Raw genomic sequence first — 19778 nt, 5'->3', positions numbered from 1 at the left:
GCCCTGGCCCAGAGCTGCTGAGTCAGAAGGGCTGCGGCCCAGCAATCCTGCTCCACCAGGCACATGTGACAAGCGCAGTTAAATTTGGGAAGCACCACCCACGATGCACCCAACCCCACCCCCGCTCCGAATCCTTCCGGGGTTTGATCCACTTTGCAAAGGAGGCTTTTCTTTTCTAAAAAGGCTGCACCCACTGGGATGAGCACAGGGCTCCTGGGTCACCAAGGTGAGAACTCTGTGTGCAAACAGGAGACCAGAGGCCTCGGAACTGAGAAGCTGTGCAAAGGGAGCTTTAAAACGGACAAGGAAGTTAGCTCAGGCTCCAGCCCTGAGGAAGCTGGACCAAACTAAAGACATCTGGCCAGCCTCTGCAAATATCTACTCCTCAGAGAGGCCCGTGGAGTCCCCCACTTCTGCCACCAATCTCCCCCACCATCTCTTAATCCTACTATAAGTTTCTTCCATGGCACTCATCACTTCTGGGAATTGTACGTGTATCTGTTTTTTATTGTCAGTCTCCACCAGTAGAATATAAGCACAAGGGCAGGAATCTTGTCTTTGGTTCACTTCTATAGCAGCAGGGCTTAGAGTAGAACCCAGCACAGAATAGGGCTTAATCAATATTTGTTGAATGAATGAGTTAATGAGTGGATGAATGACAGCACACATAATCCAGTAGTGCAAGGACCATGTCTGGCTTGCTTACCTCTGTGAGCTCACCGCTGGCTCCCCAGTGCCCAGAACACTGCCTGATAAGCAGGCAGACACTTAAATTCTCCTTGAATCGATGAGAGAGGTGCAAGCACGCTTTTTAACCATTAGCCCCAACACTGACACTGTACTTCATCCAGACCACACACTCTGATAAGACCGAGAAGTTACCAGGGCATTGCTCAGTACATGTGTATAGGGAGCCAAGGGGATGCTGAAAATTTTAAAGGTTGACAAACACTGTTTCGGAAGTATGGCTTGGCATTCAGCCAGAGGTTAAAACCTGGAGAACCCGAGGCAATAAACAACTCCAGCATCCTCAAGGAGGACCGCAGCTTTTAGGGCACTCGTCTTCCTCCCCACTCACCCACTTCTCCTGGTTCCAAATACCATTATTTGCTATCACACCAGTCAGAGGCCACGGCCAACCAAACTCCATTATAATGCACAGATTGTACCTTTGCTTGCACTTAGGTTAAATTTAGAATTCAAGTGTACTTATGTGGGGAAAACAACACAAGGCAAATGTTTTTTAATCAGGTGGTTTATTTATTTATTTATTTTTTCTCGAATAGGAAATTAAGTTTCTTCAATGGTCACTGACTTTGCCACAGAAAAACCTTCCAAAGTGACAGGAAAATAAGCCAAAAGGATCTGACCTTGCCAAGTGTCCACTCAAACAATAAGCCTCTGGTGCTGAGCACTTTCAGGAAACTCAGGGGTCCGACAGAGCGGAGTGGGGGAGGGGGAGGGCAGGGGCAGGAGGGAGAGAGGAGGGAGGCTCAGGACTTGACAGTACGAAAGGGAGTCACAGAAAAGGGTCTTTGGGAGGAACCAATTACCAAGAGAGTCAAATTATTTAAAGTTGAAATAAGTGAGAATTTATTCACAACATATGCAGATCTACAAGAGTGATAATGCAGATGGCTGGAAAGGGGGCACTTAAAAATAGCAGTGACATGGAAGCTGGGGTTTCCAGCATGCTGCATACTGGTCAGAACACAGCAAAATTCAAATCCCTCTTGGTCCCTTTTGGTTCCCTTTATTCTTCCTCATAACATCAGCCATTTTTTTTAAAAGGGGAAGATTTATGCCTTTTTCCCCGGAAAAGATTTTACCAATTTTCCAGTGGTAATGGAAGGTAAGTTTCAGGATACCTCAGCCCCTTGTCGTCAAACCCCTCTTTGGTGTTTCTTTTTAGACAGAAGATTTGTATTAGCAGAGCCCTGAATATATATACCAATTTCCAGAGATTTCCAATTGAAGAAGTACTATAGGTGATTCTTTATCCCTTTTTTTTTTTTTGCCCTAATCCCGTATATTTGTCACTGAAGATAGAGCAGAAAACCTTGCAGTTCCAGGGCTGTCTCTCCCATACACATTGTGCAGCTATTTTTGTGTTGATTTTCAGGCCCACAATACAGGTGGGCAAAATGCAGGTGACAAGGAAGTGAGCTATATGGTTGGAAGCTTGGTGACAGGCTTTGTCCTGCAGGTTATCCAGCCATCTCAGAAGCCAGGGGCTGTGAGCACCCCTCAAACTTCCATCAGCCAGTCATCAGTACCCACCCCACCCCACGCTTACACAGGCCCCAACCCCGGGCTGGTCTCCTCTTGTGTGATAAGTGCACGAATGGGCCGTCAGAATGTTCTCGAATTTTCTCCCAGTGTTCGCTTCTTTCTGCCCAGGACACGCTCCCCGCTGTAGCCATGAGGGCGGATCTTCAACTCCACAAAAGGAATGGAGAATTCATGTCCTTTCCATGGCTCCCAGTTCACCCCCTACATTAAATAAATAAGTAAACAAATTAAATAACTAACGAAATAAAACAAATAAATAAGCCAACATCAAGAAGAGGCACCTGGGAGAGGGTGGGGTGGATTATGGTACCAAAGAATGTTTCTTTGCCAGGGAAACTACTCTGTCTCTGCTTAGGGGAGAGATTGGGGTATATATAAAGGAAGTGAGACAGGAATCTAGAAGCGTGCTCCCTCTGCTGGGCAGCTGAGGTTAGACAGGCTGACAATTTGGAAGCCCCCTGCGGTTGGAGGATCGGGGGTGTGAGCCGAGGAGGCGGGCAAGGCCAGAGGAGCAACAAAGGTAACACGGGGTCAACCTGGCCAGCAATGATCAAATTATCTTTGCTTCACTCTTTTCCTTTACAAAAAATTAAAGGCAACAGTAAACATATTAATTGGCCAATTGTGGAAAATCATTTTCAATTTAGACTGTTTAGATATTAGCTCTGGGATAATAAATAGCCTGCTGAAAACTAAATTTCATTTTACGACTTTTGACTGGTGAGCACAATAATATTTAATTCACTTAATAACCTTGCAAGCTGGCCAATAAAGAGCCCAAGTGACCAATTTTATGTATTTTAATTTGTGAGGTAAATAATAAACAAGAAGCTAAATGCCTTGCAGACTGTGAAAAGCACATTAACCAGATGAATGTCTTTTATTAGCAAATATGGGGATGGTTTAGGGCATGCTGGCTGCTCATTTCAAATATTTGATCTCTGATCACAGGCTTCCCTGAGTCAGCCCACATGCTGCCACCATGATTCACGGGCACACCCTCCATGGCTCCCCTGGGGACAAATTTCTTCTTCCCTTTGAAAAATTACATAAGGACTGGGAGTCCCTGCTGCCTGGTTAGGACCAAAGCAATCAAAATGTACCTGGACTTTAGATGTACTCATATTTACAGTCATATTGGTACAATATGTATGAGTTCTGGGGAGAGGTGCCTTCCTGAAGGCTAGGATCAAGATCCAGGATGGGAAATGAGAAACCCAGGAAGGGGAGAGTTCATGGAGGGGATGGATTAATGATGAGTAGGAACAAAGATGCAATTTTTAAGAAGCTGTGAGGGAACAGGCAGGAGATGCCTGGAAACTGGGGAGGAATCTAGGCCATGTTCACGGGGCAAGAGGATGCAAGAAATCACTGACTGGAAAGTTGCAGAGCAAGGGAGGGGTGAGGAGGCCTCGCCAACTCTTGGCCCTGTGTGCACACTCCTGAAGTGGAGAAACCGATTTAGCACAACGTTCTGGGCAGACTTTGGGTGTCTCTGGATGAAGTGGATCCAAGGGTGGGTCTGACATAAGACAGAAAACTTTGTTTTCCCCGTGATCAAAGGACTGAGAAAAATAGCTCTGGTTTAACTGGATGAACGACTAGAAAGAATTCTGAAGTGTCTGTTATGGATAAAATGTTTGTGTCCCTCCCCCGCCAAATTGCATATGTTGAAGCCCTGACCCATAACATGATGGTATTTGGAGATGGCGCCTTTGGGAGGTAATTAGGGTTAGATGACGTCATGAGGGTAGGTCAACCACGGTGGGATCAGTGCCCTTATAAGAAGAGAAGGACAGACCAGAGCTCTCTCTCTCTCTCTCTCTCTCTGCACTATGTGAGGATGCTGTGAAAAGGTGGCCATCCACAAGCCAGAAAGAGCTCTCATCAGGAACTGAATCTGCTGGGAACTTGATCTTGGACTTCCCAGCCTCCAGAACCATGAGAAATAAATGTCTGTTGTCTAAGCCATGCCGGCTATATTATTTTGTTACAGCAGCTTGAGCTGACCAAGACAGTGGCCATGTGTGAACTCGTAAAGTGAGATGGTGTGGGACCCATATCATCTCTATTAAGCAGTGGGCAGCCTGAGTACCTCCCTGCACTGAGTAAGGGTGCAGCATTGGTGGGAATGTAGAGTGGGGAGGGGCTGCAGCAGATGGGCAAGGAGGGCCTTGACCTCCAGGCCATGGAGCCTGGAGAAGAAGCCTTACTGCCCTGACTGCTGGCATCAGAAGGAGAGGGTCAGCCAAAACAGTCTGGAGGGTGTCACTCTAGGAACACAATATGGGAAAAGCCTGGGACAAAAAAGATGTTCACCTGTCACCTACCTCACTATGCTTGGTCTCCCCGTATCTGCCATTAGGGTTGGCCAAGTGGCAGTTCTTGTACCACCAGCCGCCATGATGCGTCAGGGCACAGTTGCTGAGGGCGATATCATTGTCTCTGTCAAAGGTTGTAAACTTCCATCCATTGTGGTAACTAAGAGCGTCCCCTGCAGGAGAGAAGAGATGAGAGGGGAGAGCCCAAGTTTCACCCCTGAGGGCGTGATCAAACTCTGACCTGAAAGAGGACTGGGGGCAGGAAAACCTCCAGGCATGAAAACGCCAGGGATCCAGTCCGTTAGGCCACAAGGAGCCACTCTTTTCTCAAAATCGCCAAGGTGAGAACACGATACGGATGAACAGATTCTTTCCTGGCTTGTCACCCAAACTTCAGGCCTGTTTCTCCAATAGCTTTAAAAGCATTTTCACTTAGAGGCCTCACAGTAAAATATACAAACACCCAAAACCAAACTCCTCGACACTCCCCATGGTACCTGACCACCCTCACACAACTAACCCCCTTTCTGTGCTCCTGTCTCTGCTTGAGCCTCCTCCCAGTCACCCAGACTGGGTACCCCCGAGCCACATCTGACAATCCTGTGTACCCCATTATCGAGCCCTTCCTTCTGCAGACCACTCCCATACACCCCTGCACCCACGGCTGCCACCCTGGGCTGTTCTCATCTCTCTCCAGGCCTGTGTTAATACAACAGCCTTCCTAGCTCTTCCTAAGCTTAAGCGTCCATTTTCATCATCTCAGGCCTACTTCCTCCCACATGGAGTGAATTACTCCTCCTGGCTTTTCAGGCCTGTAACTTGGCGGTACCCTCTGCACAATCTCATAGCCCGCTATCCCCACAGGCGCCCTCCACGTGTGAAGTGGACGCATCCATCGTCCATGCCTCTGCTCACCTGTTTCTCTCTGCCCTTCATCACTCCAAATCCTCACCATTCCTCAAAGCCCAGCTCAACCCCACTCCTGAGGGAGATTCTCCTTATTAATCCTCCCACACGCCCTCTTAACACACACACCTGAACTTCTAGAGCCCTTCTGGGCACATAGGTACAATTAAACGCTTCGTTAATCCTATCTAGAAATCTGCCTTAATTATTTTACTTGTATTCTACTATTTCCCCCATCACATTTGTCATCCTTTTATAAGTTTACTTTTTAATTCAGTTCATAAAAGGCAATAAGGGCTCATATCAATCCCAAGCTTAATCAAGTTCTGTTCCTACAATAACAATACTTCCATTTAATCTGATCTCTGAGTTACCCATCACCTTCACATATACATTCTCATTTGATGCCCACAATAAGCCTGAGGGGTGGTGGGTCAGGCAGCTCTTAATCCCATAAGGAAACAAACTCACAGAGGTTAGACTCTAGGAATTTGTCACGGTCCCACAGTCCAGAAGCAGCAGAGCCAGGACTCAAATCTCCGACCTGAGATTCCAAGCCCAGAGTTCCTTCTGAGACACCGATTCACAGGAAGCTTCCTTATTTCAACAGCAGGCTTTGATTATGCCTAACAAGGACAAGCTGTCTCTGACCATCTACAGCAATGGTTCTCAAAGGGGACCCTGGACCGCCAGCAGCTGCAGCACCTGGAACTTGTTAGAAATGCACGGTCCCAGGTCCACCCCAGACCTACAAAACCAGAAACTCCACGGTCATACCCTGCAGTCTGTGCTTTAACAAGTCCTTCAGATGACAGCAAGCCCTTCTGATGCCAGCTAAAGCTTGAGAACTTTTGTCCTGAAACCTCATTCATTCATTCAGAAAACATCAGGTATGCCTGCTATGGCCCAGCACCATGCTAGGCTCTGGGAATACAAACAGTGGTCCTTGCTCTCAAGAACTTAGTTGCAGGTGGCTGGGGACAGATACACAGTTGACAACACATTGTGTAAAGGGAAGGTCCCAGTTTGACCCTCTGATCTGGGAGATCAAACAGTGGCTCCTTCATGCCTCACCTAAGACACAGCAAAACCTCTGCCCGCATTCATTCTCTCCAATCAAAGAAGGGCAAATTGTCACATCTATTCATAGACATTTCCCCCTCTCCTCAGATTCCCTGCAGACAGTTCCCTACAGCTCCAAATACCACACAATGGTTCCCTTAGCAACAATTACCTGACCTGCACATAAAGTTCCCAGAGCTGTTTTCTAAGAATCTGTGCACAGGCTATGTCTTAAAGGTCTCTTTGTGGTTATCTAACCTTGGGCATTGGGATAAAGAAAGGTGAAGCAGGTTGTAGCCTGAGTGTGAGAGTTTTTTCCCCCGCAGATGGGTTTTCTACCTTCTAGAAACTGAAGCCACACTTATGTTCCGAGTATAGATAGTGAGTGTTCTCATAAATCAAAAACTAATTTTTCTTTGGTCATCAGGCCCTGGCCAAGACAGTATTCTGATTTATTAAGCTTATCTCCTCAAGAAAGATAAAAGTAGAAAAGCCAAAGATGGTTAGACTCCTAGACTCCCTCCCCACTGCTGGAGTTTTAGGAGAAAACACTGATGAGAGATACGTGCCCCACTTCTAGGCTAATGGCTTTGGGTGGGAGCTCATTCTTCTCGGGTGGTGGGTGGGAGGAGTTGGTGGCAGGCCCATAAGAGGTCTGAACCCAAGCCCAGGATGGGGCTGCTGAGCTGGTCAGCACCCATCTCATCAAAGTATCACTCTGGGGCCAACTCTTCTCCTCTAGTACTAGGAAAGATGACCCAGGCAGCTGAGCCATCTCAGACCAGAAAAAGCTGTTAACATCATTTCCCCTTTAAGTCACACACAGACACAGGACCACATGTCTGGATCTTAAACATCTTCTACCCCGGGACCAGGAATTGGCCAATGAAAGAGTGATATGTACCATCGCTAGCTTTCTCTTTTGTCCATGTGTTCAACAATGTTTTCTTTCTAAGTGCCAGTACTTAAAAATCCGCTTCAAAGCTAGGAAGGCACTGGCATTTGGGGTGGAACAATCCTTCACTGTGGGTATTTGGCATCCCTGGCCCCAGCCCACTGAATGCTGGTAGAGTTCCTCAGTCTACCAGCACATTTCTAAGTGCCCCCAGGGGGTGGGCCATCCCTGCTTGAGCAACTCTGAGTCTCCGGCAAGTGGGACTTGAAATCAGCTGCAAATGATTGGTTAGCCCACAGAAGGTCTTCTGCACCACCCCGAATGTCTAGCTATTTATGTTTTCATTATAATCTCCAAATGGATGAATAGCAGCCTCTTGAAGGTAGAGTTCATAGACTGTCCTACCTGTCTCACTCCAAGGTTCAGAATCAGAAAGTCAATTGACATGGCCTTACCTTGCTGGAGTTTCCTTTGGGGAGGAATTATGGGCTTTCTGATTTAACTTCAGTGGAAGCAAAAGTTGAGGGCCCACCTGGACAGTCTGAGTAGGGGAAGAGTCTGAAACCTCACCTTCCCACCAGAGCTGTACACCTCTAGTTCCAAAAAGAGCTATAACAGGGTTAAAAGCTGGGGAGAGCTGGCACATGCCTGGAGATATCAGAATGTTCACTTTCTATTTGAATGCCATGCCCTCTAAAAAGTACCTCATCATCTAGGACATGAGTACCCAGAAGCTTCCTAACTTTCCAAATCCTCCTAGGGGACCAATCAGCACATATAAGGAAAGCTAAAACTCCACTAACCCCGCCACTGTAATTCCGAATGTAAAAATAAGAATGATAGTACACAGGGGAAGACTAGACTGTTGTCTAAATGTTGCATGAGTTCAAAGTCTCTCAAGGCTTCCTATTAAAAAACACATCCTCCACTGACCAGCACCGTTGGCCTGAACAACCTTAGAATGGGAATTATACCCTAATCACGGTTAAAATGCAAATAGAGTCCCTGGGAGGAGAATCACAGTAATTCACAAATATGTTGACTCCTTTTCACTCATTTTTCTCATTAGCATCAGTTCATTTACTGGATTAAGACAGGCCTCAGAAAAGGTACATTTGAATAATAGAGGGAAGGGGATTGGGTAGCCTGGGAGGGCAGTCCTGAGTGAGGTCCCCAGCATAAGTCCCATGAGGGCAGTGGGTTTCAGGGAGAGATGTGGGCACAGGTGCCAAAGGGAAACAGCTCAACCCCGTATCTTGTCTGCAGAAGGTTCCATGAATGGAGTCTCTGAAGACTGGGATTCTTCAGCCTGAGAAAGGAAGGCTGACTGATCACGATGGTCAAGACTGAATGGTATTGGGAAGAAAAGGGATGACCAGATATTTGCCATGTGAGCAGGAGGAGGCCCGAGGGGTCTGATGAAATAAAGTTCATATTTTATGGCAAGACAATAAAAATTTTTAAATAAAATTTTTCTTTGCCCATTTGGGCTTCTTCCCTCCCCTTTAGTGTGTACCATGCATCTGGGTTAACCAGACTTCCTTAGGAGATGACACTCCCTCTTAATCTCATCAAGGGGCCATCATGACCCATGACCCACTACTTTGTACATGTAGATCTGGATTGTCTAAACTGTCAACAATACATCATTTGACATATAACCCTTTGTCTCAAAAACTTATATAACTGTGCTTTGACCTCTAACAGGTAGAACAGTCCTCAGAGCTTTCTGAAAGACTGCCTCCCTGCTTAAAATCCTCAGGTTGGCTTGAATAAGAATTTCCATTTCTTTCTTAGATCAACTATTGATTACTTTATTTCACTGACAAGTCTAAGGGAGATGGTAACATTCACACCCCTTCCACCTACTGGCTGGGAGAGCCAATGCGACCTGATCTTAGCTACAGCTGGGGGGAGGGGGAGGGGAGGCAGCGTGCTTAGTCCTACAAGAGGGCATCTTTAAATTAAATCCCCCTCATTCGATTAATATGCTTATAATCATCTGAATGTCCATCCGTGTTTCCTAATTGCATTTTAACTGGCTTTGTTCTATGCCTGACTTTCGTGTTTTATATATTTTTTTTAATTAATTAATTTTTATTTTTGGCTGTGTTGGGTCTTCGTTTCTGTGCGAGGGCTTTCTCCAGTTGCGGCGAGTGGGGGCCACTCTTAATCGCGGTGCGCGGGCCTCTCACTGTTGCGGCCTCTCCCGTTGCGGATCACAGGCTCCAGACACGCAGGCTCAGTAGTTGTGGCTCACGGGCTTAGTTGCTCCGTGGCATATGGGATCTTCCCAGACCAGGGCTCGAACCCGTGTCCCCTGCATTGGCAGGCAGATTCTTAACCACTGTGCCACCAGGGAAGCCCTCGTGTTTTATATTATACTTTGTACAATGTAAAACGGTTGCCAGCCTTTTTCCAGCCTATGGAGACCAGGACCAGCAAGGAAAGAAGGGACAGCACCCAAAGCAGTACAGACTCTTCTAGCTGCAGTGGCTTTTCTCCCAAAGACTGTTTTTCCCTGAATCAATTCTTTGCACACTTCCTCCCACCCCCAACCCCTACTCGGGACCCTTGAAATGTACCCCGTGTCTGTCGCCCAAACTCCTCATACTCTGGTAGGTTCCTACCCCTCCCGCTTTGTCTCCTCGCATGTTACCATGTCACCAAACTCACCTCTTCACTGACCCTCTGAAAGCTATTTTGGGCCTCAGATTCTATTCTTTACAATATAAAACACCCATAGATTATCTAGAAAGGTCGTACTAGCAGGATCATCTTTCAAACTCACCTACTCTGTGCCAGGCTCCACACTAAGCACTGGGAAACAAGAGCAAGTGCAAAATTCATGTGATTTTTTAAAAAAATTAAATTACAAGACCTGAAAGAAATTTTGCATCAGTAGTTGGCCAGTTCCAGTCATGGCCCCGGACACTCAGGGGTGTCTGTTCACAGCCCTCCACCATCAGGGCGTTCTCAAGTAGACACTTTTGAGAACGTCTGCAGGCTTCAAGGGTACACCCCAATTTCCTTGTGTCTGCTCAGCCTTTGCTCACCCCTGGACTCCCCCAGGCCTGGAGAGCCCCCCACCCCCTTTCCTCCTATCTGAAAGTTCTAGCCTTTCAGACCCAACTCCAGCCCACTGTCCCGCAGGGAGCTTCTGGCAATCCCTTCGGTCCTCAATGTACCCACCTCTCCACACTCCTGTAGCTCTCTATTCTCCTTACCACTTATTTGACTCTTTGCAGAAGTTGCCTTACATTATTATTTATCTATTTACATGTGCGTCTAAGGGGAGAGACCACGTCTTACACAGTCAGTCGATTTGGCTCATAACACATTCCTACATAGTTCCACCAAAGTCAAAAACATGCTAAGTCAAACACCAGACTTACCTGTTAGGGTTTAAAGACCATAAATACAGGTTTAAAGTATACTAGTAAAACAATAACCACACCTTGCCTCTTAAAGAAAATACTCAGGGATATAATTCCAGTATTTCTGTCACGCTGCTTAATTTTGTTCTTTTCCTTCACAACTGAACACACCATCAACTGGCTTAAATCCAGTGAGCAGCTAACATTCCCCTACTTTCAGCTGAACTGCTCATTTCTGTGTTGTCACAGTTGTGTGGCGTTAATGAGACCTATACTTCTTATTGTTTGAATCAGCACTTTCATTCTTCTGTCTTTACTTATGGCAAAGTGCCACAAAATATTTAAATAATGCACGCACACATACTGCTATGCAAGAACGGCGGTCACACTGCTGAAGCCGAATGAGTGGTGGGCAGACACCACAAAATCTCTCAGAACGTGGGTGCATCAGCTAATGTACAACAGCCCGAATTGGGGGAGTACAAGAGGAGGGATTTTACTGGTGGGGGATCAGTGTGTAATGTACAGAAGTTCCAATTTTATGATAGTCGAAGACTGCTTCAATGATTCTGTTTAATCCCCTGCAGGGAGCAGGGCCTCACTTGTCAGTGAGGACAATTCACCTTCACAGAACAATATTCTAACCCCCCGAGACCCATGGCAGGTGGCCGACCAATCCTCAGACACACAGAGCAGGAGACCCCAGCAGGAAGGACACGTTTTGTCTTACCTGCTGTGCCTCTGTATTTCCCAACCGTCAGCCTGTACCGCTCCTTGCTGGAGGCTACTTGGAAGGAGTCATATATGGCATAGGCAGACTCGCTGGCAGTCTGTAAGTCCACTCTCACCTCATAGCGGGTAGGCGTGCCTGTGGTGAGGTTGTGTAGCTTGTCGAGTCCTAAGAGTCAGGAATGGAATTCCGGTAACCAATCAACCGGTGTGTGAGCACCCGCCAGTGGCATCAGAGACTTTCAGCCCGCAAAGCTGCCCTAGCCTTTACCTCCTCTGCTAATGGGGGCCTTCCCTACACCACCTCTTCTGGGGGGCTCATTTTCTCATCCCATTATGTCTTTGGCACAGTCATGTTTCTGAGTGTGGAAGCCACATCCTCTGGGAGGGAGCGGAGGGGTTAATCGTGGGATGAATCTGCCCCCACTGACTCCTTCTCTCTCAAGCAGAAGCTGTTCTAGCTATCATCCGCTTATCTCACCAAGTGGGAGAGGAGATCACCTACTGACTCTAAGGTCACCGAAGGGATTTTTGTACCAAGCAAACCACAAACATCATCTACTCTATCAGACGCTGAGTATCCAGATTATGATTTTTTTAATTCTTCATTTCCCAGTTGATGCTTTTGGCTATTTCATTCTCTACGAACATCTGCTCCAGGATAGAGCAGACGTAAAAGGGAAAAAACAATGCCATAACGACTGGCATTACTAGAATTTCAGGGACTCATAGGACCTCCCAGTGAGAGCCCAGAGTCCCGATCAATCAACTATTTTTCTCCTCGTGTGGTTTCTGAAAGGTTCAGGCTGCAGGCAGATTGTGCGGGCCTTAGATGTAGCACAAAGCCCACCCACCTGTGACAGTCCCACCCTCTCACACGCCCAGAGCACATGAGAACCTTCCCAGTGACACGGCCACACCAACGCCCTGGTCAGCAGGTTCCTCAGAGAGTCCCTGTCGCTTGGAGCTCTGCCTGAACGTGGTGAGCTTCCTCAAGCTGCCTGACCAGCTTTTCAGGGGGGACTCTCCCCTTTGCACCTCAGCCTTTATGGATGCTCAAAGGTCATACCAAGCCAGAACTCCCTCATGGGGTCCCCGAAGCCTTCCACGTAGGTCCGCCAGCGCTTGAAGAAATCCAGCTGCCCCGTGTTCCGCCTCTGGAAGACCTGAAGAGGGAGATGGACGTTTCCCTCTGACACACCTGAACAGACGCGGCTGAGTGACAGCACCGTGGACGGGGGCTGCCCTGAGGACGGGCAGAGGGGACAGAAGGTAAAACTGACAGATGTGGCGATCGACTGGAAGTGGAGCTGAGAGACAGGAGGATGTCCAGACCGCCTCTCGTGGTTTGGGCTCGCAGCGCTGAGGGCAATTCACTCAGCCGATCGCCGGGAAAGGGGCTGTGAGAGAGGACAGTTTCCGTGAGTGCAGCAGAGCTCATCTGGGGACCTGGTAAGTGTGAGTGACTTCTGAGGTATCCTGGTGAACGAAGATGCCATAGGAACCACTGAATGTAAGGGCTGGAGTTCTCAGGAGAGAGCCAGGCTGGACTTAGAAGGTGACTGTGTATCTGAGATGGTGCTGGGTGCTCAGCAAGCCCCCTTTCACTCTCCTCACCCCCGGAACACAGGGAGACTTTCTTTTTCAGCCTTTCTTGCAGTTACGCTGGAACCATATGACTTGTTCCAACCACAGGCCTGTAAGCGGGAGCACAGCTTATGGGCTGGGGGTTTCCACACTCTCTCTTCCATTGCCCTGGGCCACGGTGCCACGGTGAAGGCCACATGATGACAGGGCAGGGCCACAGGCTGTAATCAGCCTGAATTCCTGAGTCACCGCTTAGAAGTGACTTCGCACACGTGATAAAAAACCTTTTATGGGTTAAGTAATCGAAATTTGGGGTTGGTTTGCTACTGCAGCATAGCCCATTCCATCCTAACGAACATGGAAAGCCACCAGGACATAGAGAGGAAGATGAAGCCACTGGAAGGATGAGACCACCCGGGAAGAAAACAGGAACTGGAAAGAGAAAGTGGCCTAGAATGAAGCCTTGCAGACCCCAAGATATAAAAGCCACACACAGCAGGGTAAGTGCATTAAGGAGAAAGAGGAGCCACTAGTGATGTGAAGGACCACTGGGCAAATGTGGAATCAGAAAGGCCGCTGGAGAAAGGTGTGCCCAATAGTGTCAAATGCTGGTGAGAAGTCAGGGAGCATGAGGTCCAAACTGTCCACAGAATCTGGTGACACGGAATCGCCAGTGACTTGAGCAAAGGCTGTGCTAGTGAGCGACAAGAGCGGAAGGCAAACCGGACCAGGCTGAAGAGTGAGTGAGAAGGGACGATGTGGAAACGGAGGTGGGACTGTTTCATGAGAGTACAGGCTGCTTTCTTTCCAAAACTTCCTCGATTTGAGGAAGGGAGGCAGTTCCAGTCAGGGTACATTGGATTCTTTTCTATGAAGTAAACCTAAAAAGTACCTAAAAGCTAAACACACCTATGTATGCTAAGTCCTCCTGGCCTTGAGAGCCACGCTAGACACCATCCTAGCTGACGTCACAAATGAGTCGGGAACTCCCCAAGGCTGGAGTGGCATCTTCCTCTCCGCCTACTTTCTTTCATGTTCATTCAAAAGCAGACGCCCAACACAAAATCCAATCCCCCTCCTTTCCACCATGCTTCACACCACAGTGCCTTGAAGTCAAGCACTTTATCTTGAATCTGATGAGGTAAACCTCCTGATACTTGAGCATTCTTGACACTTTTCTCTGGGAAGAGACGGGGAGGGAGGAGAGAGCAGCTTGCCCACAACAATGCCCAGAGGTCCAAGTGGGAGCTCACGGCCAGCTCCTGAAGCACCAATCCCTGTCTTCTGGCCCAGGAGGCACTGAACGAAGGCGGCAGTGGGTGGGAGTCCTGGCAGGGGGTTGGCGAGTCCATCATTTCTATTCCTGAGCCTCAGTCAGTTTGTTGCCCAACAGGTTAGAAGCGGGAAGGAGGTGTCTACCTCAGAGGTGCTGGGAGGACTCATGAGACAGGACGCGTGAAAAGGATACAGAGCCTCTGAGCAGAACTTAGGGATGGTCGTGGCGAACAACGACCCACTGCACTAACACTGCTGTTCCCTTTCCCATCTTTTCACGTTTCCGTCTTTTAGAGACGTCCCCTTCCTTTTCTGGCTTCCTTTGTTTCTTTTTTCATTTATTCACTCGTGTAACAATCACTTGTTGAGCATTTGTTAAGGGCTGAGTCCAGGGCAAGAATATACAATGCCATTTTACAGATGTGAAAGTTCCGAAAAGCAAACAGCCAGAGTCACACAGCTAACTATTCAGTGGCTGATGCAGAGATAAAACACTGCCTCCTCATCTTTCCATGAGAAAGTCTGAGAAAACCAGCTCTACAGACCCTGTTGTTCAAAAAGCATGTCGTAAGATCCTGAGGCTAACTGTTAATTTCCTAGCACGGCACCTGGGACTACTCCTGTACCACCGACAGTGGAATCCTAGGGCAGACATGGGCACCAATGTTTGGTTCCACACACCTTGCATCAAATTCCGTTCCCACTGATATAATTAGTTACACTATAAGGTCAGGCTCAAATCTGATCCTGTCCTCCTAGGACACAGGCTTTACAAAGGCATTTGGTCTCTATCTCTAATCAATGAACATAGTGCCCAAGCATTTTTTTACTTGTTTTTTTCTTTGTTTTACTAATGCTTCAGCTTGGCTAGGGAAACTCCAAAAAAATGGTTCTGATGCTCTTGGTGTCACTATTTAGACCCAGCTCTCTACTTACTAGCGGTGTCCTTGGGCAAGTTAGTTAACCTTGACAAGCCTCACTTCTCTAAACTATTAGATCAAGAATGTTAATAGCCCATTTGCCATTCTCTTAAATCAAGGCTTCAGCAAGGTCATCAATCATGATAAATCATAAAGTATAGAGGCCAGAGTCTGGCACAGACAGATATAATAAGTGACTATTATATCTCAATAAATGTTAGCTTGCGTTTTATGACATCAGATTCCAAATGAACTGACCCAGGGGATCATTTGTACATCTCGATCAGTCAGCCTTAACTGACTCAATCAGAATCTAGTCTATTCCCTTCTATGAGGTGAAAATACCTTGCAATGAACTATCTGGGGTAACAAAAGCCCCTTAGCGAGTAAGTCTCAAAGGAGAAAAAAATCTCTTTCTGTCTGGTTCTACACAACAGAGCTTCACTGCACTCTAGAACTTACTCACAGTCCTGAATGACTAAACCAAGAGGAAAAACTGAAAATCTCATTTAAATGCCTGTGGAAAGAGCCTCTCATGTAGTCCTTAGGACTTGCAGGATGGAAAACAAAGATGGAAATATTTGAGACGCTTAAGTGTTCCCTGATAGTCTTCATTCCAGCCTCCCACCCATAGCCTCAGTTACCTCACGGCAGAGTTCTGGCCTGTTAATCAAATTGGGTTTCTGCTGCATGGAATGGAGAAGAATCTCCTTAAAGGGATTTGAGAAGCTCAATTTATAAGAGCAATGTATTCATATGATGATCATCTTTCAATGACAGCAGACTCCTGAACCCCCCAAAACATGGAAACCGTGAGTAAAAGATTTGGTAGAGAAGTTTTCAGGACTCCATATATTTTCTGGAGTGTGGTAGCTTTGAGGAGAACCCTATAGAATTTCAGTTCATGTATTATCTTCAGGAGTCTGGGTGAGAAAACAAGACTTGGGAGGGGGTGGGGGACTGGCATTGGTTAGAACTCCGAGTGATTTTGTTATTTCTGGAACTGACGTCTGTGTTCCGGTAAAGGTCACTTGCATGGGCAAGATGTAGAAGGCAAGATCCTTGAGGTCAGGGATTTTTGTCTGTTTGGTTCACTGCTGGTTCTTGAGTATGTAAAACAGTACTTGACACATAGTACGCACTCAATAAATATTTGTGGGAAAATCATGGGTACTCCCAGGCAGACAGACTAGCAGATCTCTTTCAAAAGGTTGCCCTAGACACACATGTCCTGCCCTGTGCGAGGCTGGCTTTCAAAAAGGTCACACTGGACAGTACAAACATCCTGCCAATGGGCATCTGTGGGCACAAAGGCAGGGAACTGGCTTCAAGCCTGAAGGGACAGAATGCTTAGAATTACAATGGTGCTAATGAGAAGCAGCAGGTACAGCCTTGTGAGCCTGGTCAGGTGGAAGGCCTCCCATGTTACATTCTGTTCCATTATTTTTATAAATCAATCAGGAATTTCCCCCATCCAATCCCATTACTGTGTTTCAGCTATCAGATGCAGCTGTGTGGATAATAAGTTTTCTTCTTTGCTGCTTATTAGATGGTATCATTTTATCCATGGCTGCTCAAGTGTCTTTGGTTTTGCAGGCCCCTGAGCGAATGTGTAAATGAACATAGTTGGAGCTCTGTGAGATCATGCTTTCTCCTCCCCACAGTGAGTGGTGGAAGCACAGTGGGTAAGACTGCAGGCTGGTTTGGAGCAGTGAGAGCCTCTCTCTGTTCGGGTACAGGAAGAAGGGGGCGGGGAAGATGGAAAGATCAGATTGAAACTCTCAAAAGCAGCCATCACATAATTGGATCAGGCAGATGCAATCAAAGAAGGTACCATGTGGTTTAATGGCCCACAGAGAGTAAAACCTCCACACAGAAGAGGGACAGTCAGAACACTGCCAAGTTTCCTTCTCTCAGGTTTTAGCCTTTCGTATCAAAGTTCCAAAGGCCTTGCTTCTGTACTGTGGAGCCAGGATACAGAACTTGGACAACGGCTCCAATTCAGAGGACTGAGCCCGCAAAGAGGCCATGTGTTTCCATCTTGGATGGCCTGAGATGACCCATTGGGAAGACCAATGATCCAGGAGGCTGGAGTCCTAAAATCTGGTCCCAACTTTGTTATTAACTCATGTGACTTAGCCAAGCCACTTCTCCTTTTGGGCTTCAATTTACCTATCTATAAAATATGAACAATAATCTCTCTCACTTACTCTATAGCTTATGTGTGAGGGTCATGTTTACGAGAGTGCTTTGCACAGAGTAAAATGTAGGTAACACATGTGTAAAGGGCATTAGTAGACAGTGACAAACCCACAAGCCTTCCCAATCATCAGCCTTAGTTTACAAAGCCTGCTCTATCCCAGGAGTGAAGTACTTCAGGCTCTATTCTTCCAGTGGGGTGGGATCTCTTTAAAAACAGCGGCAAGCCACCAAAGCTCCTCCCTCCCATGTATGAAGAAGAAATAGAGCTTCCTGGCCCGAGAAACGAGACACTGCCCAGGGCTCTGTGTGACTCACGATCCAGCCGCCTCCATCCGTGTCCATGTCACAGTACACCTGCAGGGGCCAACTGGCATCCCCGTGCAGGTAGATGGTGTAGAGACCACTGGCGACGTTGCTATTCTGCTGAACTTGACTGCAGTCCGAAGGGTGTGGAAAACGGGCACCAACTAGGAGCCAAGCAGAGGGACAGTGTCGTTAGGAGAAGGGCAAGGGAGGAGGGGAGTGGGGCTTGTCCCCTATTTTAACATTATTATGTTTAGAAATTATTTTGGAACCTCCTACTACTTTGCTTCTTCCAACTCTTCACTCACATCTTTTCTTTCTCACTCATTCTGATCTCCTCAAACCCTCCAAATGTATTAGAAATAAGGTCAAGTTCACATCATTTCCTCCTCCTCCGACCCAACTCCCCTCTCACCAAATAACACTCTATTTCACTCCCCTCCTTCATCTCTCTACCATGGGATGGATTTCTTTTGAACTCATGACCCACTTCCATTTCCCCCTGTCTAGAGAAATCCAGAATCGTGTAGCCACTTGCTCTTCCTTGGACACCTCTTCTGGCCTCTTCAATGCTTGTCCTCCACTGCATTCTTATTCAGAGTGCACGAGCTCACGTTACCTGTGGAAAGGGTGGTGGATACACTCCTGCTCCGGCGATCACCCTTAAAGGCAACCAAGGAGACAGGGAGGGTGACACCCTGCTCAAGGCCTTGCAACTCAAACCTCTGGTCCCCTCTTCCAAGCTGCACCTCCTACCAAACAAAGGAGACAGTAGACATTCATTTATCACCCCCAGCACCCTAGGTGTCAACAGCATTCCCTGGTGCTAATGACAGAAGCTCCCTGGGAGGGTAGAGTTTTGTCTCTTTGAGGGCTCATTGGCAAACCAGAATCCAAGTAGGTTCCAGCTGCTTCTCTGAAGGGCTGTGCCATGGAGATTCAGCACTTCTGGGAGCTCTAGCTGGGAACCAGCACCTGGCACTGCCACTGGGGGAGCACCTGCTAGGTGTCCTGGCGACCTCTGCCCCCCAAATACATGCTGGGGCACCAACCTCAGCCACCACTGGAAGCAAGAGGCTGGCAACACCAGGCTGAGAAGTTAATGGGGAAGGTGAAGCGGGCTATGGTTATCTGTGAGGCAGGGAGATGGTTGGTTTTTCAATAACCTTTCTTCTGAAACTGCTTTACTCCCTCCATAAACATAGGGTGAACTTTCCTGGCAGGACTGTCAGAAGCATTAACTGAGATAATGAATAAATCAAAGGGCCCTTGCTTTTCTCCTTCCTCCCTTCTTTTTTCCTTGTGAAGGAGAGAGAATAATAACTTTCCACTTGGACAAGTTACGAAAATGTTCTGGCCTTCAGATTCCAGACGGAAGGTATAATTCTTGAAATAAGGGTTAATCAATTCATTCAATAAATATTTATTGAACACCAACCATGTGCTAAGTTCCAAGCACTTTAGATACAAGGATAGTCAAAACAGACAAAAATTCCCTGTCCTCAGGGTGCTAACATTTATTGGGGAAGACAGACATTAAACAAAATAACATGGAGCAGATTGTGTGGCCAGCAGATATGTGATGGTCAGCTAGGAAGGAGCAGGCACAAAGCTTAGTCCTATAAAATGAGACCACACGGGACTTCCCTGGTGGCGCAGTGGTTAAGAATCCACCTGCCAATGCGGGTTCGAGCCCTGGTTCACGAAGATCCCACATGCCGCAGAGCGACTAAGCCCATGCGCCACAACTACTGAGCCTGCGCTCTAGAGCCCGCAAGCCACAACTACTGAAGACCGCACACCTAGAGCCCGTGCTCCACAACAAGAGAAGACACTGCAATGAGAAGCCCGTGCACCGCAACAAAGAGTAGCCCCCACTCGCCACAACTAGAGAAAAGCCCACGCACAG

At 47.4% G+C, this 19778-nt stretch overlaps 1 protein-coding gene across 1 annotated transcript in view; it reads right to left on the bottom strand.

The window, feature by feature from the left end:
- Positions 1-2352: 2352 nt before the first annotated feature.
- TNN (tenascin N) overlaps positions 2353-19778 on the bottom strand; it is a 59863-nt gene continuing 42437 nt past the window's right edge. The window contains exons 13-18 of the mRNA XM_068538387.1: positions 18489-18621; positions 17882-18033; positions 12652-12748; positions 11584-11751; positions 4623-4786; positions 2353-2493 (exon numbers count right to left, since the gene is read on the bottom strand). Coding sequence (XP_068394488.1) covers positions 2353-2493; positions 4623-4786; positions 11584-11751; positions 12652-12748; positions 17882-18033; positions 18489-18621 — 855 coding nt within the window. The remainder of the gene's footprint in view (positions 2494-4622; positions 4787-11583; positions 11752-12651; positions 12749-17881; positions 18034-18488; positions 18622-19778) is intronic.

The sequence above is a fragment of the Eschrichtius robustus genome, chromosome 3 (assembly GCF_028021215.1).
Source record: "Eschrichtius robustus isolate mEscRob2 chromosome 3, mEscRob2.pri, whole genome shotgun sequence".
Taxonomy (NCBI): Eukaryota; Metazoa; Chordata; class Mammalia; order Artiodactyla; family Eschrichtiidae; genus Eschrichtius; species Eschrichtius robustus.
This window is presented reverse-complemented; position numbering and strand designations above follow the sequence as displayed.